This window comes from Zootoca vivipara, chromosome 13 (assembly GCF_963506605.1).
Source record: "Zootoca vivipara chromosome 13, rZooViv1.1, whole genome shotgun sequence".
Taxonomy (NCBI): domain Eukaryota; kingdom Metazoa; phylum Chordata; class Lepidosauria; order Squamata; family Lacertidae; genus Zootoca; species Zootoca vivipara.
The window spans coordinates 45,908,100-45,929,828 of record NC_083288.1 but is presented as its reverse complement, the minus strand read 5'-3'; the positions used below and the strand labels follow the sequence as shown (position 1 = coordinate 45,929,828).

General features: G+C 41.7%; 2 protein-coding genes across 2 annotated transcripts; both read left to right on the top strand.

Moving 5' to 3' along the window:
* The first annotated feature begins 5,388 nt into the window (after window positions 1–5,388).
* LOC132592997 (vomeronasal type-2 receptor 26-like) lies at window positions 5,389–10,414 on the top strand. Its single transcript, XM_060281356.1, has 6 exons — window positions 5,389–5,597; window positions 6,553–6,844; window positions 7,646–8,509; window positions 8,833–9,054; window positions 9,373–9,418; window positions 9,513–10,414. Exons 1-6 carry the CDS (start codon window positions 5,389–5,391, stop codon window positions 10,412–10,414), a joined length of 2,535 nt encoding a protein of 844 aa, XP_060137339.1.
* Window positions 10,415–19,160: 8,746 nt separating this feature from the next.
* Window positions 19,161–20,279, top strand: LOC118095673 (vomeronasal type-2 receptor 26-like). The gene is made up of 2 exons (XM_035136912.1): window positions 19,161–19,281; window positions 19,378–20,279. Exon 2 carries the CDS (start codon window positions 19,380–19,382, stop codon window positions 20,277–20,279), a length of 900 nt encoding a protein of 299 aa, XP_034992803.1. The 5' UTR covers window positions 19,161–19,281; window positions 19,378–19,379.
* Window positions 20,280–21,729: the final 1,450 nt, after the last annotated feature.

Genomic DNA, 21,729 nt, shown 5'->3' with positions numbered 1-21,729 from the left:
TGCTTCTCAGTATCAAGTGCTGGGAATCATAAGAAGAGACTGATGCATTAGGTTAATGACCCATCTAATTCAGCATCCCACTCTTACTGTGGCCAACCAGATGCTTTTGGGAATCCAGCAAGCAAGATTTGTCTACAAGAGATCTCTCTGCTCCTCTGGTTTCCAGCAGCTGGTACTCAGAAGCATTGCTGTCCATAGTCACCATGGCTAGTTGTCATCAATAGTCTTTTCCTAATCACAAGTGGGACGCGGGTGGTGCTGTGGGTTAAACCACAGAGCCTAGGGCTTGCCGATCAGAAGGTCGGCAGTTTGAATCCCTGCAACGGGATGAGCTCCCGTTGCTCGGTCCCAGCTCCTGCCAACCTAGCAGTTCAAAAGCACATCAAAGTGCAAGTAGATAAATAGGTACTGCTCCAGTGGGAAGGTAAATGGCATTTCCGTGTGCTGTGCTGGTTCCCAATCAATCCAGCCTAAAATCATACAATTAGCCTTTTTAACCCGCTCCCACCCTTTCCGAAAACTTCCACCAATATTTTTTAAACCAACTCTGCTGTTTTCCCACTTCTCTTGCTGCTTCCCAGCACCCTCCTTCTTTCTTCCCATTTTCCCAGAGATTTCCTTGCACTCCCTCTCTCACTGGGAGTGCAATAGTCCCCCCGGTTCTCCCTTGAGGAGTTCTTTATTCAGATCCAAATTCTGTTCCACATCTCTCACTTGTGGGACATTCCAGCCGTCTTCCTCCTCTCCTTTACAACTTTTAAATTCCAAGTTATTAATACTGTCTATTGTTTGTGATTTTTCCTCCAATTCCTCCGAACAAGTCTCTTCTCTTTCCACCTCATTTTCCTTGCTGCACCATGCATCACTTAATTGTTTATTAATTTGTTGCAATTCCTTAGTATTCTTGACCAGTTCATCTTTAATGTCCAAAAGTTCCAAATAGAGCTTTTGCCAATATAAGTCTTGTGATGGTGTTGAGTCTGCCATAGCTCTTGCCTTTTCAGATCCCATGGGAAAACAGGAGATAACCAATCCGGAAGGGGCAGGAATCAAATTTCCAAATAGACACCATTTTAAGTCCAGTTCTGCCTATTCCACTCCATTTTAATTCTTTTGTTATAGCTCCAAGTCCTAATTCACAGTCTTAAGCACCTCTTCAATATCTCTTTGTAAATTAATCCAATCCAATTGACTATAAAATATTCCAATCTTGACAGCAACAAAATTATAAATCCATTCACTGGTCTCTCCAGGGACCCAGATCCAGCTCCCTGGGGGGGGGGGGGAGGATTTTTAACTTCCTTAAAAGTCTTGCAGGCAATTTACCTCAGTTCAAACCTCTCCCCCCCAAGCTTGCTTCAGGGGAGCATTTTAGCAGTCCAATTCCCAGTAAATTGATTGCTTCCTTTCACCTTTCCTGCTAGGGGTCAGGTTACTGCTTCAAAGCAAATCAATGTGGGAGTCTCCCACCGTGACCAATTCATTAAAATTATTTAGCCAATCAAGGTTTTTACTCACAATGTCCAAAATCAGCAGAATTTTCTTTTTGTTTAGGAACAATCCACCGTTCTCCGCTGTCAGCTCAGAGCTTCACTCCGAGAGGGTAACAATGGCGCTCGATGGCCTGCAGCACCCCACTCATTCCGGAGCTCCTAACAGGGCTTGCCGGGGAGTAAAGGGGTCGCTTTTTGGGCTCTGCCGAGTAACTTCGTCTCCAGAAAGCCCAATCTGGAGCTCTTTTGGGACCGCGTTGCTCTCTCGGCTCTTCCTTCCTCCTCTTGGAGCCCGTTCCCTCGGAGCTCGAGGGGAGCGTTGCTGCGCAGCATTGGCGGTAGACCAGAAGTCTCGCCAGAAGCAGCTTTGTCATGCTGGCCACATGACCTGGAAGCTGTACGCCGGCTCCCTTGGTCAATAACACGAGATGAACGCCACAACCCCAGAGTCGGTCACAACTGGACATAATGGTCAGGGGTCCCTTTACCTTTAATCACAAGTGGAGAGAATGCAAGCTTCCACTGGGAGAATCAAAATGCTAAACCAGATGGGACTTGGGCCTGATTCATCAAGGGTCTTCAATGTCTTAATTGAAGTGAAATGCTTTCATTGCAGAGTGCCACGTGAACTTGAGAATTTGTATGTGGAGTGGTGGTGGTGGTTAAGTATGACACCAATTGTGTCATTTTCTGTATGAGTCCAAAGATGCTTTCTATTTGTTTTGCATCTCCCAGGGGGTGGGAGGGGAGGAATGCCACATCTCCTGCCAATTGTCTCATTAAGAACCAGATCTCTGCGAGTGTATTTCTCTCTCTTCTTTATTTAAAAAGATTGTTGTAATTAAAGCGGCAGACTACAGCTCCAACAGGATTCCAGGAGACATGAGGCAAACAAGGTTTTAAATTCAGGTAGGTAGCCGTGTTGGTCTGACGCAGTCAAATTAAATTATTATTTTTTTAAAAAAAATGTCCATTAGCACCTTAGAGACCAACAAAGTTTGTTCTGGTTTTAAAAACCTCCCTCTTATGCTTTTTGGAGCTGGGATTCAGGGAAACAGGTGGTTTGCTTTGTGGTGGTCCTTACATTGTGTATTTCTGCCTTCAAAAACAGTGTGTGTTTGTTGTCATTCAAGTTTGGGGTGGGCACATCAATATGTGTCAATCTTGTATTTATTTAGCACAGTTTTCTGTTCATCTGTGGAAAAGAATCCTAAACTTTTGACAGTCTCAATATGAACATTTCTAAGTACATTTTATAAATTTAAGGCATGTTGGTGCTGTTGTTCAAGCCGTAAGCTGTTACTACAAAATTCAGAAATGTGCAAAATCCAAGGTATAATTCTATATTCCAATCTTATCTGTGTATCAGTTGAGGAGGTATGAAATACATTGCTTCACTTTAAAAAGCAAACTCACTGAAACTCTCCTTCATTCCTGGATTCAAGGCATGGTTCATTTCTGAGAGAGATTGCTGCCATTGCCTTCTTCCCCCAAATACATGTCTCCTGCTTGCAAGCAGCTAAAGGCCAGACACCTACTAATAATTCACTATATAGTTAATTTACAGCACATCTATTCAGATGTAAGTCTCAGTTTTTAACCGAGTTTAGTCTCAAGTAAATGAGTAGAGGATGGCAGCCTTGGCTTTGGTGTAGAACGGTGTTTCCCAAACTTGGGTCTCCAGCTGTGTTTGGACTACAACTCCCATCATCCCTAACTAGCAGGACCAGTGGTCAAGGATGATGGGAATTGTAATCTGAGAACAGCTGGAGGATATTTTACCTAGAACGGCCATTTTACAACGTGCCCATAGCACTAGCTAAAAATTTGAAATATGTCTAGTAATCCAAAAATGTTGTTGACCAACATCTGGACAGATTTGTGAATTGGGCTGCCTTTGAAGGCTGCTCAAAAACTTCATCTCTGAAACAATAAATCTACAATAAATCTACCTGCTTTGCAGTTGAGATTGGGAGATTGGCACTTATTTCATTGATATTACACAAGTTGCACTGGGATGCTACTGGGACTTTACATTTTGTTGCACATTGTGGAGAAGCTCTCTCAAGAAATAAGGTATAAATTTGTTAAATAAAAATAGATTGATAAGTGTTGTTGTTGTTTAGTCATTTAGTTGTGTCCGACTCTTCGTGACCCCATGGACCAGAGCACGCCAGGCACTCCTGTCTTGCACTGCCTCCCGCAGTTTGGTCAAACTCATGTTCGTAGTTTTGAGAACACTGTCCAACCATCTTGTCCTCTGTCGTCCCCTTCTCCTAGTGCCCTCAATCTTTCCCAACATCAGGGTCTTTTCCAAGGATTCTTCTCTTCTCATGAGGTGGCCAAAGTATTGGACCCTCAGCTTCACGATCTGTTAAGTATGCGATTGATAAGTATGCTTCCATTTTCTGAACATTAGACATCATTTGTTGGAAGCTGCCTAGAGTGGATGGGGGAACCCAGCCAGATGGGCAGGGTATAAATTATTATTATTATTATTATTATTATTATTATTATTATTATTATTATTATTTTCAGAATTTACTGATTACGTCTCCAGGCAATAAGACAGTTCCACTGTACAGTAGATGCATTTTCCAGATGGGATCTGCTCACCATGGAAATCTGAAACAAATATTCCATTTCTAATTTCTTTAGGGAGCAGAAGAGATGTGTGGTCAAATCTCAAAAGAAAGGTCTTCATATCTCTTACCAAAAATGTGGGGGGGGGGGGAAAGCTTGAAAATAGTTATAAACAATCCCCTCTGTCACGTATAGTTGGGAGTGCGGGCATCAAGTGGTTGGCAGGACTCTGTTACTATTAGTAACAACAAGTCTCCAATTTTCAACTTATTAGCTAGTACTCACATTGAAGTGTTGGCAACCTAAGTAAGGATTCAATAAAAGTAAGTGTGATGCATCTCTCTGTAAGAGGTGTATTGTCACCTTCCCCAATAAGGGCTATATGCCAGGGCTGTCCCCCTTTGTGGAGAACAGTTGGCTACTAAGTATAATGGCTACGTTTCACCTCCACCGTCGGTATTGCTTCTCAATGCCAGTTGGTGGGAATCACGTGTGGGGAGAATGCTTTTGCTTTCAGAACCTGTGGGTGAGCATTTGGTTAACCATTGTGATGTCTCAGTTCTGGGCTACATGAGCCTGGTATTCTGATATTCTTGAGCTGGCTCAACAAAACAGCTCACACCAGACTACAGGATCAGTTTTAGCTTAAATCAAGTATCACTGGTCCTCTTGTTGATCCCATGTCAATACGTTCTAGGTTACCATTTTATTGCAAAACTGGAGTTGGACAGTTGGTTTCATTTAAGGATTTAGCACTTATTTGTTTCCTTAGGTAAGATTATGGCTCTGTGTCAGGTCCTGATTTTCTTGCAGGGCTTTGATCTTCAGGGAATTCTGAAGTTTTCTCTCCTACAAAAACAAGGCAACTTATTTGCAGTTACTTCAGAATCTAAAGTCTGAAGGAGTAATTATCTACCTCTGCAATTATCCAATTCAAAATAATTGGTTCAGTCACCCAAATATCGAAAGGCTTTAATAGAGATACTAAAAAATAGTCAATAAACAGCTTGGAAAAGTATTAAGGAAACCCAGTGCTCACTGACAGTTGGGAGTGGGGGACAGTGGCCAGTATTTGATAATGATTACACACAGCACCACTTTTTCATATTGAACACCCAGCATAAAGACAGAAAGAAGGATCAGCTATTTAAATTAGTATTTAAACTATGCTCATGCTAAAAGCATGGGTGATATGTTTCACCTTATGAAGTGAATTGTGAGAGTGAGGCAACATTTAACGTAGTCAAAGTCAGGCAGTTGGTGTATAGGAACACCAAGGAATCTGCACACTAGGAGGAGATTTATTGCAACTATGCAGAGGCTTTTGCTACTGCTTCTGCTACCCATTGTGTGCAAAGTCAATACAATGCAGTGCCCTGGAGGTGATCCGATCCCTGTTCCACATGAATGGTACCAGCCAAGTGACCTCCTGATTGGTGGGATTGCTTCTCATATATTTTACCATTCCTCAGAAATTCAATTTAAGGAAGATCCTGCTCATGAGCTACTTGAGGTTCCACAGTAAGTACTTATATTCCCCACTTTTTAATGAAATATAACTTGTCTTTTAGAAGGCTGCATGTTTGTGTGAAGCAGGAGTGGCTAGCGATACCCATCCAGCAGCAACTTCACTCCCACATACCTGTTGCTGTTGTTGTTAATTAATGATGATGATGATTTATTATTTATACCCCGCCCATCTGGCTGGGTTTCCCCAGCCACTCTGGGCGGCTTCCAACAGAAAAATAAAACACAGTAATCTATTAAACATTAAAAGCCTCCCTAAACAGGGCTGCCTTCAGATGTCTTCTAAAAGTCTGGTAGTTGTTTTCCTCTTTGACATCTGGTGGGAGGGCGTTCCACAGGGCAGGTGCCACTACCGAGAAGGCCCTCTGCCTAGTTCCCTGCAACTTGGCTTCTCACAACGAGGGAACCGCCAGAAGGCCCTCGGTGCTGGACCTCAGTGTCCGGGCAGAATGATGGAGGTGGAGATGCTCCTTCAGGTATACTGGACCGAGGCCATTTAGGGCTTTAAAGGTCAGCACCAACACTTTGAATTGTGCTCGAAAATGTACTGGGAGCCAATGTAGATCTTTTTAAACCGGTGTTATGTGGTCTCGGCGGCTGCTCCCAGTCACCAGTCTAGCTGCCGCATTCTGGATTAGTTGTAGTTTCTGTACACTACCCTTTATACATTAAATCTGTATACTACCCTTCATTCAAAGATTGCAGGGGAGTTCACAACATAAAAATAAAAAAATGAGAAGACAAAATATATTGATGATAGAATTGCATTAGAGGAAATTGCTTGCAAAAAAAATGGATCAGGAGAAATATGCACTATGATGCAGGATTTCAAAAATGAAAACAGCAAGAAATAAAATACTATTCTAACAAAAATGAATGGGATTGAGGAAAGGTGGTATCAAATGGTTAAGTGTGAATCAAAGTATTAATGTATCGACTCCATTGGCAGTATAGTGACAAAGTTCTATCAGCACATCCTGGCCTTGGTGTTTGCCATTAAGGAGATCAACGATGATCAAAAGATCTTGCCCAATGCTACACTTGGGTTCCGCATCTATGACAGCTATTATGATGCAAGGATGACCTATCGTACCACTTTGGACCTGCTCTTCAAATCACACAGATTTGTCCCCAACTACATATGTGATATCCAGGAAAACCTCATAGCCGTCATTGGGGGACTTACATCTGGCATATCTATCAATATGGCAGAGATCTTAACCCTCTACAAGGTTCCACAGGTAGGATCTGTGTTTTGGAAAATAAGGGAGAATGCAAATTAAAAGAGAATGCTTATTTTTTAAAGGGCAGAGTTGGGTGAGCAATCCTGTGGCAAGATCTTCCGGGATGAGTGACACAGAGGAACTCCAGCCTCAGACAGGTTCAGAGAGTGTTAAGTCCCCAATCCTGGATCAGCTGAAGATATGCTACTAAAATATGCTCGTCCCATCTCAGCTATGGTTTAGCCACTACTGGTGTAAGTCCTGCACTCAGAAGGCCTCCCAGGGTGGGACAGAGGCAGGGCTTAGGCTGGATCCTAAACCTGTTCAGTTTGCTTACATGAACTGGCAACTCAACAGGTAACACTAATTAGTGTCTTTATTCCTTCTGCCAGGCTTAGGTAAAGCAGAAGAAATATACAATCATACCTTGGTTTAAAACCATAATCCGGAGGTCCATTTGTAAACCAAAATAGCTTGTAACCCAAGGTGTGCTTTTGACAATGGGGCCTCCCCCCAAAAATTGTTCACAATCCAATTTTTGTAATCTCAAAAAATGTTGCAAACTGGGACACGCACTTCCAGGTTTGACGTGTTCGTAATCCAAAATGTATGCAAACCAAGACATATGCAAAACAAGGTACTACTGTACTGGAAAATGCATATTTTTGTCAAAAAATTGATTAATTGTCATTTTTTTGGAACCCACAAAGTTCTTAAATGAATATTTTGTTATAAAGTCACATTCTCATAGCAAAATGGGCACACATATAAATATCTTAACTTATCGCTGCAATAAAGCTACGGTATGTTTTCTTTTAGCTCACCTATGGTTCATTTGCCACAGAAGAGAGTCAAGCATTGCAGAGCTTTTCCTTTTACTGCATGGTCCCAAATGAAAGCCATCAATATATTGGCATTATCCGTTTACTTCAGTATTTCGGATGGACATGGGTTGGGCTGTTTGTTGCAGATGATAACACAGGAGAACATTTTTTGAAGACCCTGGAGCCACTGTTTTCCAAGCATGGAATCTGTTCAGCCTTCACAAAAAGAATCCCAGAGCAAGTTTCCATGGAAAATCTAGGTGAAATAACTAATTTAATGGAAAGAATTTTTGTATCTCTCACAGATAACAAGGCCAGAACCCTTATCTGCTATGGAGAATCTTTGACAACTGCCTGGCTGAGAATGGTTAATATTTTTAATGATCTTGGACATAAAGAAAGTGCTTCATTTGGAAAGGTATGGATTATGACATCCCAGATAGATTTCACATCTACTGGCCCTCAGAGAAACTGGGATTTCCAGCTTTTCCAAGGTGCACTTTCCTTCACAATTCAGTCAAGAGAACTTCCGGACTTTTCAGAATTTCTCCAGAGTATCAAGCCTTCCAGGACCCAAGCAGATGGTTTTTTCAAGGGCTTCTGGGAGCAAGCATTTGACTGTTTATTTCCAGATCCAGTGATGCCTATGATGGATGATGACACATGTACTGGAGAGGAGAGGCTGGAAAGTCTCCCTGCTGGTCTTTTTGAAATGCACATGACAGGCCATAGCTACAGTGTCTATAATGCTGTCTATGCTTTGGCTCATGCTCTGCATACCTTCTACTCATCCCGATCCAAGCAAAGAGCAAGGGTGGATCGCAACAGTTTTGAACTTCATTCTCTGCAGCCTTGGCAGGTAATGTCTTCATAAAGAAATCATTCTTTTATTCGCATAAGTAGACCTTATGGTTGCAAAATACAACGTTTTTAAAATACCGTAGCTTATGGTTTACATGACATGTACACATCTAGATACGAACAAAGAACATTTTTATTGGAGAAACTTGGTGACCTTCAGTCTCTGCATCCAATGAGATTACACTCAGCATCTTGGAAAAACAGATGAAAAAGTGTTATGAATTGTAATCACTGAAACAGATTCATGGGTTTACATCTCATTCTGTACTGGGACCATATAATGAAGTTCATTCTGAAAACTTTTTTCTCTCTTTAAACTAGGTTGACTTATTTCTGCAAGATGTTGCATTTAACAACTCTGCTGGGGTGATGGTGTCCTTCAATGATAAAGGGGAATTGAGTGGTGGATATGACATTACGAACCTGGTCACATTCCACAACAACTCTTTCCAGAGAGTGAAAGTTGGGAGAGTGGATCCCAGTGAAGAAGAAGACTTCACCATTAATGAAGATCTCATTGTCTGGCATAAAACATTTAATCAGGTAGAGATAGTGGGGATTTCTTAGCAGACTGTCTGTTGGGCAAATAGGCACTGAGGATGTCCAAAAGTACTAGTCCTACCTAATGTAGTCTTGCAGAGGAATAAATAACTATATTTATGCACGTCTAATACTTGTGGAACCTTGCTTAAATATCATGTGGCTCTGGAGATGACCTGCATAAATTTCTCCACCGATCTCCCACCCCAAATCACAAAGCCCTCCTATGTTTGCGCCTAGGTGCTTCCACTTTCTGTGTGTAATAAACACTGCCACCGTGGTCATCATAAGAAGAAGAAGGAAGAGAAAAAATTCTGTTGCTATGATTGTGCTCCATGTCCAGAAGGGAAGATTTCAGACCAGAAAGGTAGGTTCGTGAAATTTTGTTAACATACATGAGTAACTCAATATGATGTGGCGAATGAATTACCGCTAAAATGTCTCTTCTATTTGTATTTCAGATACAGAAGACTGTTTCCAGTGCCCGGCAGACCAATATTCAAACAAAAACAGAGATTCTTGCACTTCAAAAATTAGAAACTTTCTCTCTTATAAAGAACCTCTGGGGATCAGTTTAGCTTCAGTTGCTGTTTTTTTGTCCATCATCACAGTTGTGGTGCTAGGGATATTTATTAAGCACAAGGACACACCCATAGTCAAAGCAAACAATCGGGACCTCACCTACACTCTTCTCCTCTGCCTCTTGTTCTGCTTCCTCTCTTCTTTGTTATTCCTTGGCCAACCTTGTATTGTGACCTGCTTTCTCCGACAACCAATTTTCATCATAATTTTCTCATTGGCTGTTTCTTGCATCCTGGCCAAAACCATCACTGTGGTTACAGCTTTCATGGCCACCAGACCAGGCTCCAGCGTGAGGAAGTGGGTGGGGAAAAGACTGGCCATCTTCATTGTTTTAACCTGCTCCCTTATTCAAGCAAGCATTTGTACTATGTGGCTGGCAACCTCGGCTCCCTTCCCCGATTTGGACTTTCATTCAGTAAGTGGAGAAATTATTGTGCAATGTAACGAAGGGTCAGTCACCATGTTCTACAGTGTTTTAGGCTACATGGGCCTCTTGGCCATCACCAGCTTCGTTGTAGCATTCTTAGCCCGCAAGTTACCTGACAGCTTCAATGAAGCCAAGTTCATTACATTCAGCATGTTAGCATTTTGTAGTGTTTGGGCCTCTTTTGTTCCTACTTACCTGAGCACCAGAGGAAAAGACATGGTGGCCGTGGAAGTCTTCTCTATCTTGGCCTCCAGTGCTGGGCTACTGGGCTGCATCTTTTGCCCCAAATGCTACATCATTGTGTTGAGACCTGAGCTGAACAGCAGGGAGCAGCTAATAAGAAGAAAACATTAAAGGATTTGTCACTTCTGTTACACTGACATGTATGTTTGGCAAGCATTTTAGGTACAGATCAATCATCGTCGTCCCCCCCCACCCATTATTTCATTAATTTATTTCATAAAAATGTAGGAAATCTCAAATTGGTCATATTACCAACATTCTAGTCATCATCCTACTCACAGTGGCCAACCAAAAGTCTATGGGGTGTCTAGATATTTGGGGGAGAGATACATTTATACAACACTATTTATAGATATTTACTTATTATGTCATATTATGACTTCTAAAGGAAGGACAGGAAAGGATGTACTGGAGGAGGATGCCACTTTGTGTGTCAATGTGAACACTGAGTCCAGCAAACTAGAAATCCAAAAAGGGGAAACATTATGAGCGGTGATTCAGGATCCCTAATGTAATTTAGTACTGAGGATGTGCTATTGTGCACCTTATAACAATGCTCAGGAAAATCTTGAGAGGCAGAAATCAAAGAAGCATTCAAACGTGAAAATCCTGTTCTTATACTGACATGTGTGTTAGGCAAGCATTTTAGGTGCAGGTCAATTTGGTTTTCATTATTTTAGTAATTTATTTCATAAAATGTATACAACACTTGATTGTGGGAAATTTCAAAGTGCTGTACACAATGTGCGACAAATGCTACATCAATGTTTTGAGACCTGAACTGAACAGCAGGGAGTAACTAATAAGGAGAAAACATTAAGCATTCTACCTGTTGGTCACCACACCATAAGATTTAGCCATCATTGATATTTCCAAGTCATAGAAGAAGTCCCGCATGTTATGAACTATTGCAGGGTTCCCTAAACTTGGGTCTCCAGCTGTTTTTGCACTGCAACTCCCATCATCCCTAGCTAGCAGGACCAGTGGTCAGGGGTGATGGAAACTGTCATCCAAAAACAGCTGAAGACCCAAGTTTCGGAAACCTGAAAGAAGCATTCTATCTTTCAGCCACTACATTATAACATCTAGTCATAATCCTTCTTGCACACAGTGGTCAAATAGAACACTATCGGAAGTCCAAGTATTTGTGGGGAGATACCTTATGTCCCACCTTATGTGGGACAAGAAGCTACAGTTAGAACTGGATATGGAACAACTGAGTGGTTCAAAATTGGGAAAGGAGTACGACAAGGTTGTATATTGTCTCCCTGCTTATTTAACTTATATGCAGAATTCATCATGCGAAAGGCTGGACTAGATGAATCCCAAGCCAGAATTAAGATTTCCGGAAGAAATATCAACAACCTCAGATATGCAGATGACACAACCTTGATGGCAGAAAGTGAGGAGGAATTAAAGAACCTTTTAATGAGGGTGAAAGAGGAGAGCGCAAAATATGGTCTGAAGCTCAACATCAAAAAAACCAAGATCATGGCCACTAGTCCCATCACCTCCTGGCAAATAGAAGGGGAAGAAATGGAGGCAGTGAGAGATTTCACCTTCTTGGGCTCCTTGATCACTGCAGATGGTGACAGCAGTCACGAAATTAAAAGACGCCTGCTTCTTGGGAGAAAAGCAATGACAAACCTAGACAGCATCTTAAAAAGCAGAGACATTACCTTGCCTACAAAGGTCCGTATAGTTAAAGCTATGGTTTTCCCAGTAGTGATGTATGGAAGTGAGAGCTGGACCATGAAGAAGGCTGATCGCTGAAGAATTGATGCTTTTGAATTATGGTGCTGGAGGAGACACTTGAGAGTCCCATGGACTGCAAGAAGATAAAACCTATCCATTCTTAAGGAAATCAGCCCTGAGTGCTCCCTGGAAGGATAAATCGTGAAGCTGAGGCTCCAATACTTTGGCCACCTCATGAGAAGAGAAGAATCCTTGGAAAAGACCCTGATGTTGGGAAAGATTGAGGGCACTAGGAGAAGGGGACGACAGAGGACAAGATGGTTGGACAGTGTTCTCGAAGCTACGAACATGAGTTTGACCAAACTGCGGGAGGCAGTGGAAGACAGGAGTGCCTGGCGTGCTATGGTCCATGGGGTCACGAAGAGTCGGACACAACTAAACGACTAAACAACAACAACAACCTTAGTATAACATTATTAAAATTGCTTAGGAAGGACAGGTATGAATGTACTGAAGGAGAATGTAACTTTGTATGTCAAAATGGTCATTGGTTCCAGCAAGCTATAAATCCAAAAAGGGGCAAACTCCTCCCCGGAAGTCATTATGAGTGGTGACACAAAAGCCCAAGAGTAATTTAGTACTTGGGTTGTACTATTTTGCCTCTAATAACAATGCTTGGTGAGAACATGAGATGAAGAAATAAAAATAATAAAAACCATTCCGAACAGGAACTGTTGTAGTAATGGGTAATTTCAACTCTCCTTAAAGAGACTATACCCTAGAACAGTTGGTCACAGAATGGATTAGGAAGAAAATGACCTTGGACTTTATCTTAAGTGGCAATCAGAACTTGTTGAAAGATGTCATGTTGTTTAGCCAGTTGGAAGCAGTGACCATAGTGCTACTAAAATAAATATAAATGGCAAATTGCCAAGAAAAGCCATTACAGTCAAATTCTACTTCCAAAGAGGAACAGAGGGGATTGTTGTTGGCTTTTTTTTAAAAAAAAAAAGGTGGGAATTTGCGATGTGATGTAAATGAAATCAAATTACTCCAAAATGCTTGGGAGTTGTCAAAAAACCAGTATTGGAGAATCACCTGTAGTATACAGTATACTGCAGATCTGTGGAGGTGTTATCAGGATGAAGGAGGTGCTGATGTGGTTACCAAGTATAGTTGGAAGATGTTAGAGGCAATAAAGATTTCTTCATAAATCCATTTGTCTACACAGAGAAGCAGATGTCTGCACTTAAATTAAGAAACGAACAACAAAGAAACTCACTAAGATACAAAATAAAATCTGATGGTCATGGGCTTTGTACCTGAGGCTTGAGGGACCACCAATAGTGACTCCCTCAAAGACCTCAGAGGCATAAGAGAAGAGACTTAAATGTATGGGATATCCTATTCAACATTGTGCTAAGTCCCAAACTGAACAGCAGGGAATAACTAATAAGGAGAACACATTAAGCATTCTATCTTTCAACTACCATTGGTAAGGGGTATCCTGGACCCAAATTGTAAATTTATGAAAGAACCTTGAACTTAGCCTAATAAAACATTAACAGCTAGTGCAAACTTTTTAGCATTGAACATATGTCTTGGTGATAGCCTTTCCCTCATCAACAGTCTAACCACAGCTTTTGTCACATGTTGAAGCCTTCAGACAAGGTCCAAAGGGAGCCTCACATAGAGTGCATTGTGATAATTGAATCTTGGTATTACTCATGCATGGGTCACTGTGGTCAGACTATGACTGGTGTTCCAGCCATAGCTTGCAAAATGCATGTTGAGTTTATAGAAGAAAAATCCCTGCTTAAGCAGAGTCAATGTTGATTGCAGTGCTTTTTTAAAAAAATGTACTCTCATTTTGACTTAAGAAAATCACCATTTTATACTTCAAATCAGGGAAAAAAATACAAATACAACAAAACTGACCAATCACTGTGCTAGATTCCAAATCCTACTTCACACATTAAACACTCACTTCTGTCCGAGACTCAGGAAACACCGTGACAGGAAATGAGGCCGCCATCCGGGGCAGCAACGGAACTGACGAATCACTGTGCTAGAGACGAAACAAAAAATGTTAAACAAATTTAGTTTCTTTTCCCATTAGATACACAAAATTTTTAGGGGTATGCATACCCCTACGTACCCCGAGGGGGAAAAAGCACTGCTTGATTGCTTGATTGACTGATTGATTGCATTTAACCCCACATTTTCTCCAAGGAACTCAAGGTGGGTTACACATTCTCCTCCTCATTTTATCCTCCCAGACATCTATGGTTAGGCTAAAGGAGAATGACTGGCTCAAGGTCACCCAGTGAACTTCATGGATGAGTTTGGATTTGAACCCTTGAGCAAACTTCCAAGTCCAAAAGAAGCAATCACTTTTAAGATAAGATGATGTGAGATAAACAGAAACAGGCTAGCAGGGAAAATAAGAATTAGAAACTGGGGGGCGGGGATAGGAAATCATGCCATACAGCGGTGGAGCTTCATGCTCCGCCACCAGGGGCGGAGAGCAGGCGCGTTGCCCCCAGTGACATGGCGCACATTTTGGGGCGGGGTGTGATGCGCGTTTTGGGGGCGTGCACAATGACGTGGTGTGCATTTGGGGGCGGGGCGCGCCGTGCGCAGGGGCAGTGCACACATTTGGGGGCGGGGCGGGCAGCGGCGATGGCGTCCCTAGGATTGCATCACTCTCTTCTGGTGAATGCTGGAGATGCCCCTATCTTCCTACGCCCCTGATGTCATAAGCAGCAACAGAAAAAAAATGGTGTACTCGGTTGTCCCTCCTACTTGCCTACAGAGAAGAACAAGGGAACTTTCCTGACATAACCCTTGTTTCATTTCCCAGTTTGTTTCCCATTTGTTGTGCTTCTCTCTAGCAACAGTATGTTGGGGCATCTCCAGCATTCACCAGAAGCTGCTGGGCGAAGATGCCAGGCATACTACTGTGCAGAGGGAATGCCACAGTTCAAGTGCCACAGAGAATGGTCGTAACGCCTCACTGTCCTGTTGGAGACTGCTCCTCATGGAAATCTGGAACCAAGGTCCCATATCCCATCTGTTCAGCAAGCAGAGAAGACTTCTGATCACAAATGGAAGAAATAAACAATGCTTTTCCTACCAGAAGGGTCACTCAGTATCAAAACACACTGAGAAAGCAGTTACTGTCCCCCTGCAATTATCCAATTATCCATTTGCTCATGCAGTCAAAGCTTCAGAGACTTTCAAAAAGGCAGGAGGAAACAATCTGTAAGCAAGCCTCTATGTGGTTATAAATGAATGAATACCTGTGCCATGGGAAGCTGGGATTAAGTGCAAGAGGCAGGCAGGGCCATCTTTGACACTTTTATCCCTTTGCTTTTTATAAGCTCGATATAATGAAATAGGTGCAAGGCAGCTCATATTTAGAAGTAAGATTTGAGGAAAGCATGTTAGGAAAAACATTGCTACTGCTTCTTCTGCCTTCCATTGTGTCCAAAGTAGGTCCCATGAAATGTCTCACAGGTGATCCCTTGCCTATACCACATGAATGGTACCAGCCAGGCAGTTTCCTCATCGGTGAGATTACTTCTCAGATCATTTACTTTTTCCATGAAGTTTTGTTCAAGGAACATCCTGCTCAGAACCTCTTCGACATTCCACAGTAAGGATCCCCCCCCCCCTTGAATCTTTAATATTGCAGGAATTTTGTAAATATAAAATAAATATGGAGTAGTATCCAATGCTCTAAAGATTTATGCATGATGAGTAATAAAACATTCATAGAAGTCATCTCTATGAGTATTTCTTGTGCATTGGAAAGAGAGATTAAATATATTGATATATTTTGCTCAAGAGATCACAAAGCGGCTATGCATTACAGATGACAAATCAAATTGTTTCCTGTAACAAAGTATAAATAAAGGTTTGGCTGGCGAGAATGGTGATACTTAGCTGTAGGGAATCGTAAACAAATGGAAAAGATATTGAATTAGAAAGAGTTTCAATTGCTCATATAGATCAGTGGGGTTATAGCATAACAGCTTCATGCATTGTAAATACATCATCAGAATTGGTGGGGGGTGTCTACTGTTGGGGTGGTGACCAAGTTCTGGCAGCATGTATTTATTCTGGCTTTTGCTGTAAGTGAACTCAACTCAGTTACGAACAGGAACTACGAGGTTTGTAGCATAATGAATTCATGCATGACAGACTCATCTTCTGAATTAATGAGAGTAATACTATTGGCAGAGTCGTTACCAAGTTTTACCAGCATGTTCTGGCTTTGGTCTTTGCTGTAAATGAAATCAACAAGGATCCAAAATTACTACCTAATGTGACACTTGGTTTCCACATCTCTGACACCTATTATGATGCAAGGATGACCTATCGCACCACCCTGGATTTGATTTTCAAGTCACATACATTTCTCCCCAACTACAAGTGTGGCACGCAGAAAAACCTCCTAGCCATCATTGGAGGACTGGGCTCTGACACTTCTTTCCACCTGATGAACATCTTAGGTCTGCACAAGATACCACAGGTAGGATAAGTGCATGGGTGCAGATGGTAATATTATATTTTTCTGTTATCTTTCAGAATAAAAAAATTAGTGACTTAGAATTTGACTGTATTTGCAAATAAGATAAGATCTCAATAACTTAAGAAAATTCAGCCAGAAAAAGACCCTATCTCTCACCAACTTCAAAAATTATTTTGGGAAAAATATATTTTATTATGCAGAAGCCTCCTGAAAAAAGTAGACTACTCTGAACATATCTCTGCAGTATCTTTATGTTTTCTTACAGCTTACATATGGCTCATTTGCCATAGATGAGACCAAAACAATGGAAGTTCCTCCCTTTTACCGCATGGTCCCAAACGAAAACCTTCAGTATATGGGGATTATATGGTTTCTTCAGCATTTTAGGTGGACATGGGTGGGGCTTGTTGTTGTGGATGATAACAGTGGAGAGCAATTCCTAAAAATACTGGAGCCATTGTTTTCTAGGCATGGAATCTGTTCAGCGTTCACAAAAAGAATCCCACAAGAAGTTCGTATGGAGGAATTCATTAATCATTTCTATAGTTCAAGTCCAATTGATTTATCTCGGGAAGATCATAAAGCCAGTGCGATGATCATGTATGGAGAATCTTTAACAATCTTGCGGCTGAAAACTTTTGTGCGTTCACCAGAATCAGGAAATACAGAAAACCCATTATTTGGAAAGGTGTGGATTGTGACAACACAGACAGATTTTATATTAACAGGTGCTGCAAGAGGATGGGATTTCCAGATGTTCCAGGGTGCCATTTTATTTGCTATTCACACAAAAGAGGTTCCAGGTTTCAGGGAATTCCTTCAGAATATAAACCCTACCAGGACTGAAAGAGATGGTTTTCTCAAAAATTTCTGGGAGCAAGCATATGATTGTTTATTTCCAGATCCAGGTATGCCTGCGATGGACGATGACGCTTGTACTGGAGAGGAGAGGCTGGAGAGTCTCCCTGCAGGTCTTTTTGAAATGCACATGACAGGTCACAGCTACAGTATCTATAATGCAGTTTATGCTTTGGGTCATGCTTTGCATGCAATTGACTTCTCTAAATCCAAACGCAGATCAAAGAAAGTTGGTAGCAATATCCAACTTCAATTTTTGCAGCCTTGGCAGGTAATTTCTTCTCAACAAACTCTGCTGATTTCAATCACCCAGATTTTACACCGTTTTTCTTTTAAAACCTGGGTTTACATTTCCTTTCTATTTCTGAAACTTGCAATGAATAGCATTCTGAAATCTTCAGCATGCTGTTTTTTGTGATTGATTTCATTCCTTTTTTTTTTTTTTTGAAATAGCTCCACCAGTTTCTTCAAGGCATCTCCTTTAACAACTCAGCTGGAGAAACTATGTCCTTTAATGATCAATGGGAAATGAGTGGTGGATTTGACATCATGAACCTGGTCACCTTCCCCAACAATTCCTTTCAGAGAATTAAAGTTGGAAGTGTTGATCCCTATGCTGCTGATAGGAAAATTTTCACCATTAGTGAGGATAACATTGTGTGGCATAGGTATTTTAATGAGGTATTGATTCTCGTTCTGTCTTAGTAAAGCCATTGTGTTCAACTCATAGCTGCCAAGTTATCCCTTTTTTTAAGGGATTTTCCCTTATGCTGAATAGGCTTCCTCGCGAGAAAAGGGAAAACTTGGCAACTATGGTTCAACTATGAACTAAGATTATAAAGCTGTTGAATGATTTCAATTACAGTGGACGCTCGGGTGGTGAACATGATCCGTGCAGGATGCACGTTTGCAACCCACAGCATTCACAACCTGCGTCTGTGCTTCTGCGCACATGTGGGTTGTGTTTTGGTGCTTCTGTGCATGTGCAAAGCCTGATTTAGCACTTCTGCGCATGTACACAGCGCAATTTAGCGCTTCTGCACATGTGCACGTGCCGAACCCGGAAGTAACCCGTTCCAGAGTATCCGGGTTCGGCACAGAGCGCAACCCGAAAGGACATAACCCACAGCAGACGTAACATGAGGTATGACTGTATTCCTTTCACATTCAGAAACAATTACATGCATTTAAATTCCATATACTACTATTCCTGTTTTTAATATTATTTTACCTTTTCCAAACATATTTAATGAACATTGAGATTTAATCAACTTTTTGCTCTAGGTAAAGTAAGGTGAAAGACACCTAGACAGCTAAGTCCCATCAAAAAAATTATGGGATGTGGTGCTCATCTCATTTCAGAACAAGTCCTCTGCAGAACTGCCCCCAAATCCTTATCTTGTACCCACCTGTGTTCTATGTAACTGCCCTGAGTGTCATGCCAGGATGGAATAAAATAGAACCAGAAATAATTGTGAGAGTGATTTTTGTGTGTGAAATAATTGCCTACTCAAGTCCTTTGTATGTTCTGCAATGATAGTTTGAATATCACATAAAACAATTGGGGGGGGGCAACAAAACCCACACTGACAAAAACACTGTGCACCTATGTTTATTAAATGTGATCGATTTCATTTGGTCTGAACATGCTTCACGGCTGTCTCCATCGTTGTGATATGGGGTTTGGGGAAACAACAGCAAGTAATAAGTGTATTTTTTGAATATCAGTAATCTAAAAACAAACAATATGTATATGAACAGGTGGTACCGCTTTCTGTGTGCAATGAATATTGCCACCCTGGTCATCAGAGGAAAAGGAAGGAGAGTGAAAAATTTTGCTGCTATGATTGTGTTCCATGTCCAGAGGGGAAGATTTCAAACCAAACGGGTAGGTAATGTCATTTTTCCGTAATACAGGCTGAAAATAATTTGCCGTATTCAATGAATTGTCACTGAGTTCAAATTTCCCCAACCTAAATTTCAGATATGGGAGACTGTTTCAAATGCCCAGAAGATCGGTATCCAAGCAAGAATAGAAATCAATGCAACCCCAAACTTATACATTTTCTGTCTTATGAAGAACCTTTAGGCAAAGGTTTAGTTTCAGCTGCAGCTTCTTTTTCTTTCATCACAATATTGGTGTTTGCTTCTTTCGTTAAACATAAAGATACCCCCATAGTCAAAGCCAACAACCGGGATCTCACCTACATTCTCCTCGTCTCCCTCTTGCTCTGCTTCCTCTCCTCTTTGTTATTCCTTGGCCAACCTGGGAAACTGGCCTGCCTTCTCCGACAACCAGCTTTCAGCATCATCTTCTCAGTGGCTGTTTCTTGTGTGTTGGCCAAAACCACCATTGTTTCTCTAGCATTCATGGCCACAAAACCAGGATCAAGAGTGAAGAAATGGATGGGGAAGAAAGTGTCATATTCAATTGCTGTTTGCTGTTCACTTGTTCAAATGGGTTTTTGCACCATGTGGCTCTCAACCTTTCCCCCATTCCCTGATTTAGACATGCATTCAGTAAATGAAGAAATCATTGTACAATGTAATGAAGGGTCCGTCACCATGTTTTATTGTGTCCTGGGCTACATGGGTCTCCTGGCCATCACCAGCTTCATTGTGGCATTCCTTGCACGCAAGCTACCTGACAGTTTTAATGAAGCAAAGTTCATTACATTCAGCATGCTGCCGTTTTGCAGTGTTTGGTTGTCCTTTATTCCGACTTACTTGAGCACAAGAGGGAAAGGCATGGTGGCTGTGGAGATCTTCTCCATCTTGGCCTCCACTGCTGGGTTACTGGGTTGTATCTTTTTCCCTAAGTGCTACATCATTGTGCTGAGGCCTGAACTGAACAGCAGAGATCAGATAATGAAGAGAAAGAATTAAAAAAATTCTCCTCTTTTCTCCAATGTACTGCTTTCCATGATGGGCAAGTATTTCAGGTACAGATCAGCTACAAGGACAGTGGTGTAAAATAATACAGAAACTGTGAGCAGACTAACCATGGGCAGACAAATGAAGCTACGTATGTATACATTGTCAGCAACTAAGAGTTTAAGAACCGCAAAGCTTTTCAAAATGCCAAGATGGGTTCCTACTGCATTAGAGGAATAATTTTGTCTAATACTAATGATCTATTTATTCTTAATTTTAAGAACAGTTCCTTAAGGGAGCCAGAGAGGCCAAAAGGCAATCAGTTATGATGGGGGCTAGAGCTTAGCCAACTGATCAGAGGACATAGCATTAACAAAGTCACTGTGTTTTGATAAGAGATTCCAACCGTTTCTGAAGGTGCATTGGACCTCCTTTTCACCCTCCATTCACTTAACCCCTTCTCTCTCTCTCTCTCTCTCTCTCTCTCTCTCTCTCGTTTGTTCCCTTTGATCTTAAATATCATGTGATCATGTAATTTGAATGGAAAATTATGCTCTTTTATATGTTGAACTCGATAAGTGTACAACTATTTTATACAAGTAGTTCCACAACACCAGTGCTTTTCTTTTTTGGGTGTTTGTGTGTACCCCAGTAATCTCTATGAAGTTGCTACTGTAAATGCCACACTTTTAACATTTGGGGAGGAAAGAAGAAGCAGGTGCTGAGTACCCTTGAGTACCCCCTGAGAGAAAACACTGCACAACTCACATAACTCCTAAGCACTATTATTAAATCCAGCACTACCCCTCCTCTTATCACTTTTAACTGTTGTGCTGTTGAGACTGGCAGTGTCCTCACCCCATTTATGACACATCTGGCAGAGGATTTCAGAGCTTTAGGGGAAGGGGCATAGAGATATTGATCCATGGCAATGGCTATTATTGATTTCTTTTTTTCTTCTTCTTAATGGTGCTCTGCATTAATACAATGAATGTCTTTGTGTCTATCTGTCTGTTGATTGATAATTTGATATGGACATGATATTTATATTTTAATTGCACCAATGTCTGAGAAAGGGCTCTCCAGACTTCCGGTCAGGGTGCCCTGGAGATCGGGTCGGCAAAGAGGAGCTCTGTGAAAAAAGAACTCCTACAGGCCGTGAAAGCGAGTGCGTGGGGGCCAGTGGCGCTAAAACTACCCCCCCAAAACAGCCAAGCGCGGGGTTTGGCTGGATAAAGAAGAAAAAGCAGCGCCGAAAAAGCAGAACTCCGGGCTAACACTCCCCCCCCCACGTCAGGGGAGTGAAAGCGGAGGAGAGAAGCTGGCGCTAAATCCAAGCAGCTGAACGGCAGAGCGCCCCGAAACCCGCCCAGAGAGCACCCAAGATCCCCGGACCAGAAAGAATTTAGTTTAAGGACAACGGTTTGGCGATAAAAAGGAAACAAAGAGAGAAAACGCGACG

Bases quoted from the DNA above. Each gene is read 5' to 3' on its own strand.
- LOC118095673 (XM_035136912.1), top strand. From the start codon at position 19,380: ATGGGAGACTGTTTCAAATGCCCAGAAGATCGGTATCCAAGCAAGAAT.
- LOC132592997 (XM_060281356.1), top strand. From the start codon at position 5,389: ATGCAGAGGCTTTTGCTACTGCTTCTGCTACCCATTGTGTGCAAAGTC. The intron at 8,510-8,832 runs GTAATGTCTTCA...TCTTTAAACTAG, and splicing joins ATTCTCTGCAGCCTTGGCAG to GTTGACTTATTTCTGCAAGA. The intron at 9,419-9,512 runs GTAGGTTCGTGA...TTTGTATTTCAG, and splicing joins GAAGATTTCAGACCAGAAAG to ATACAGAAGACTGTTTCCAG.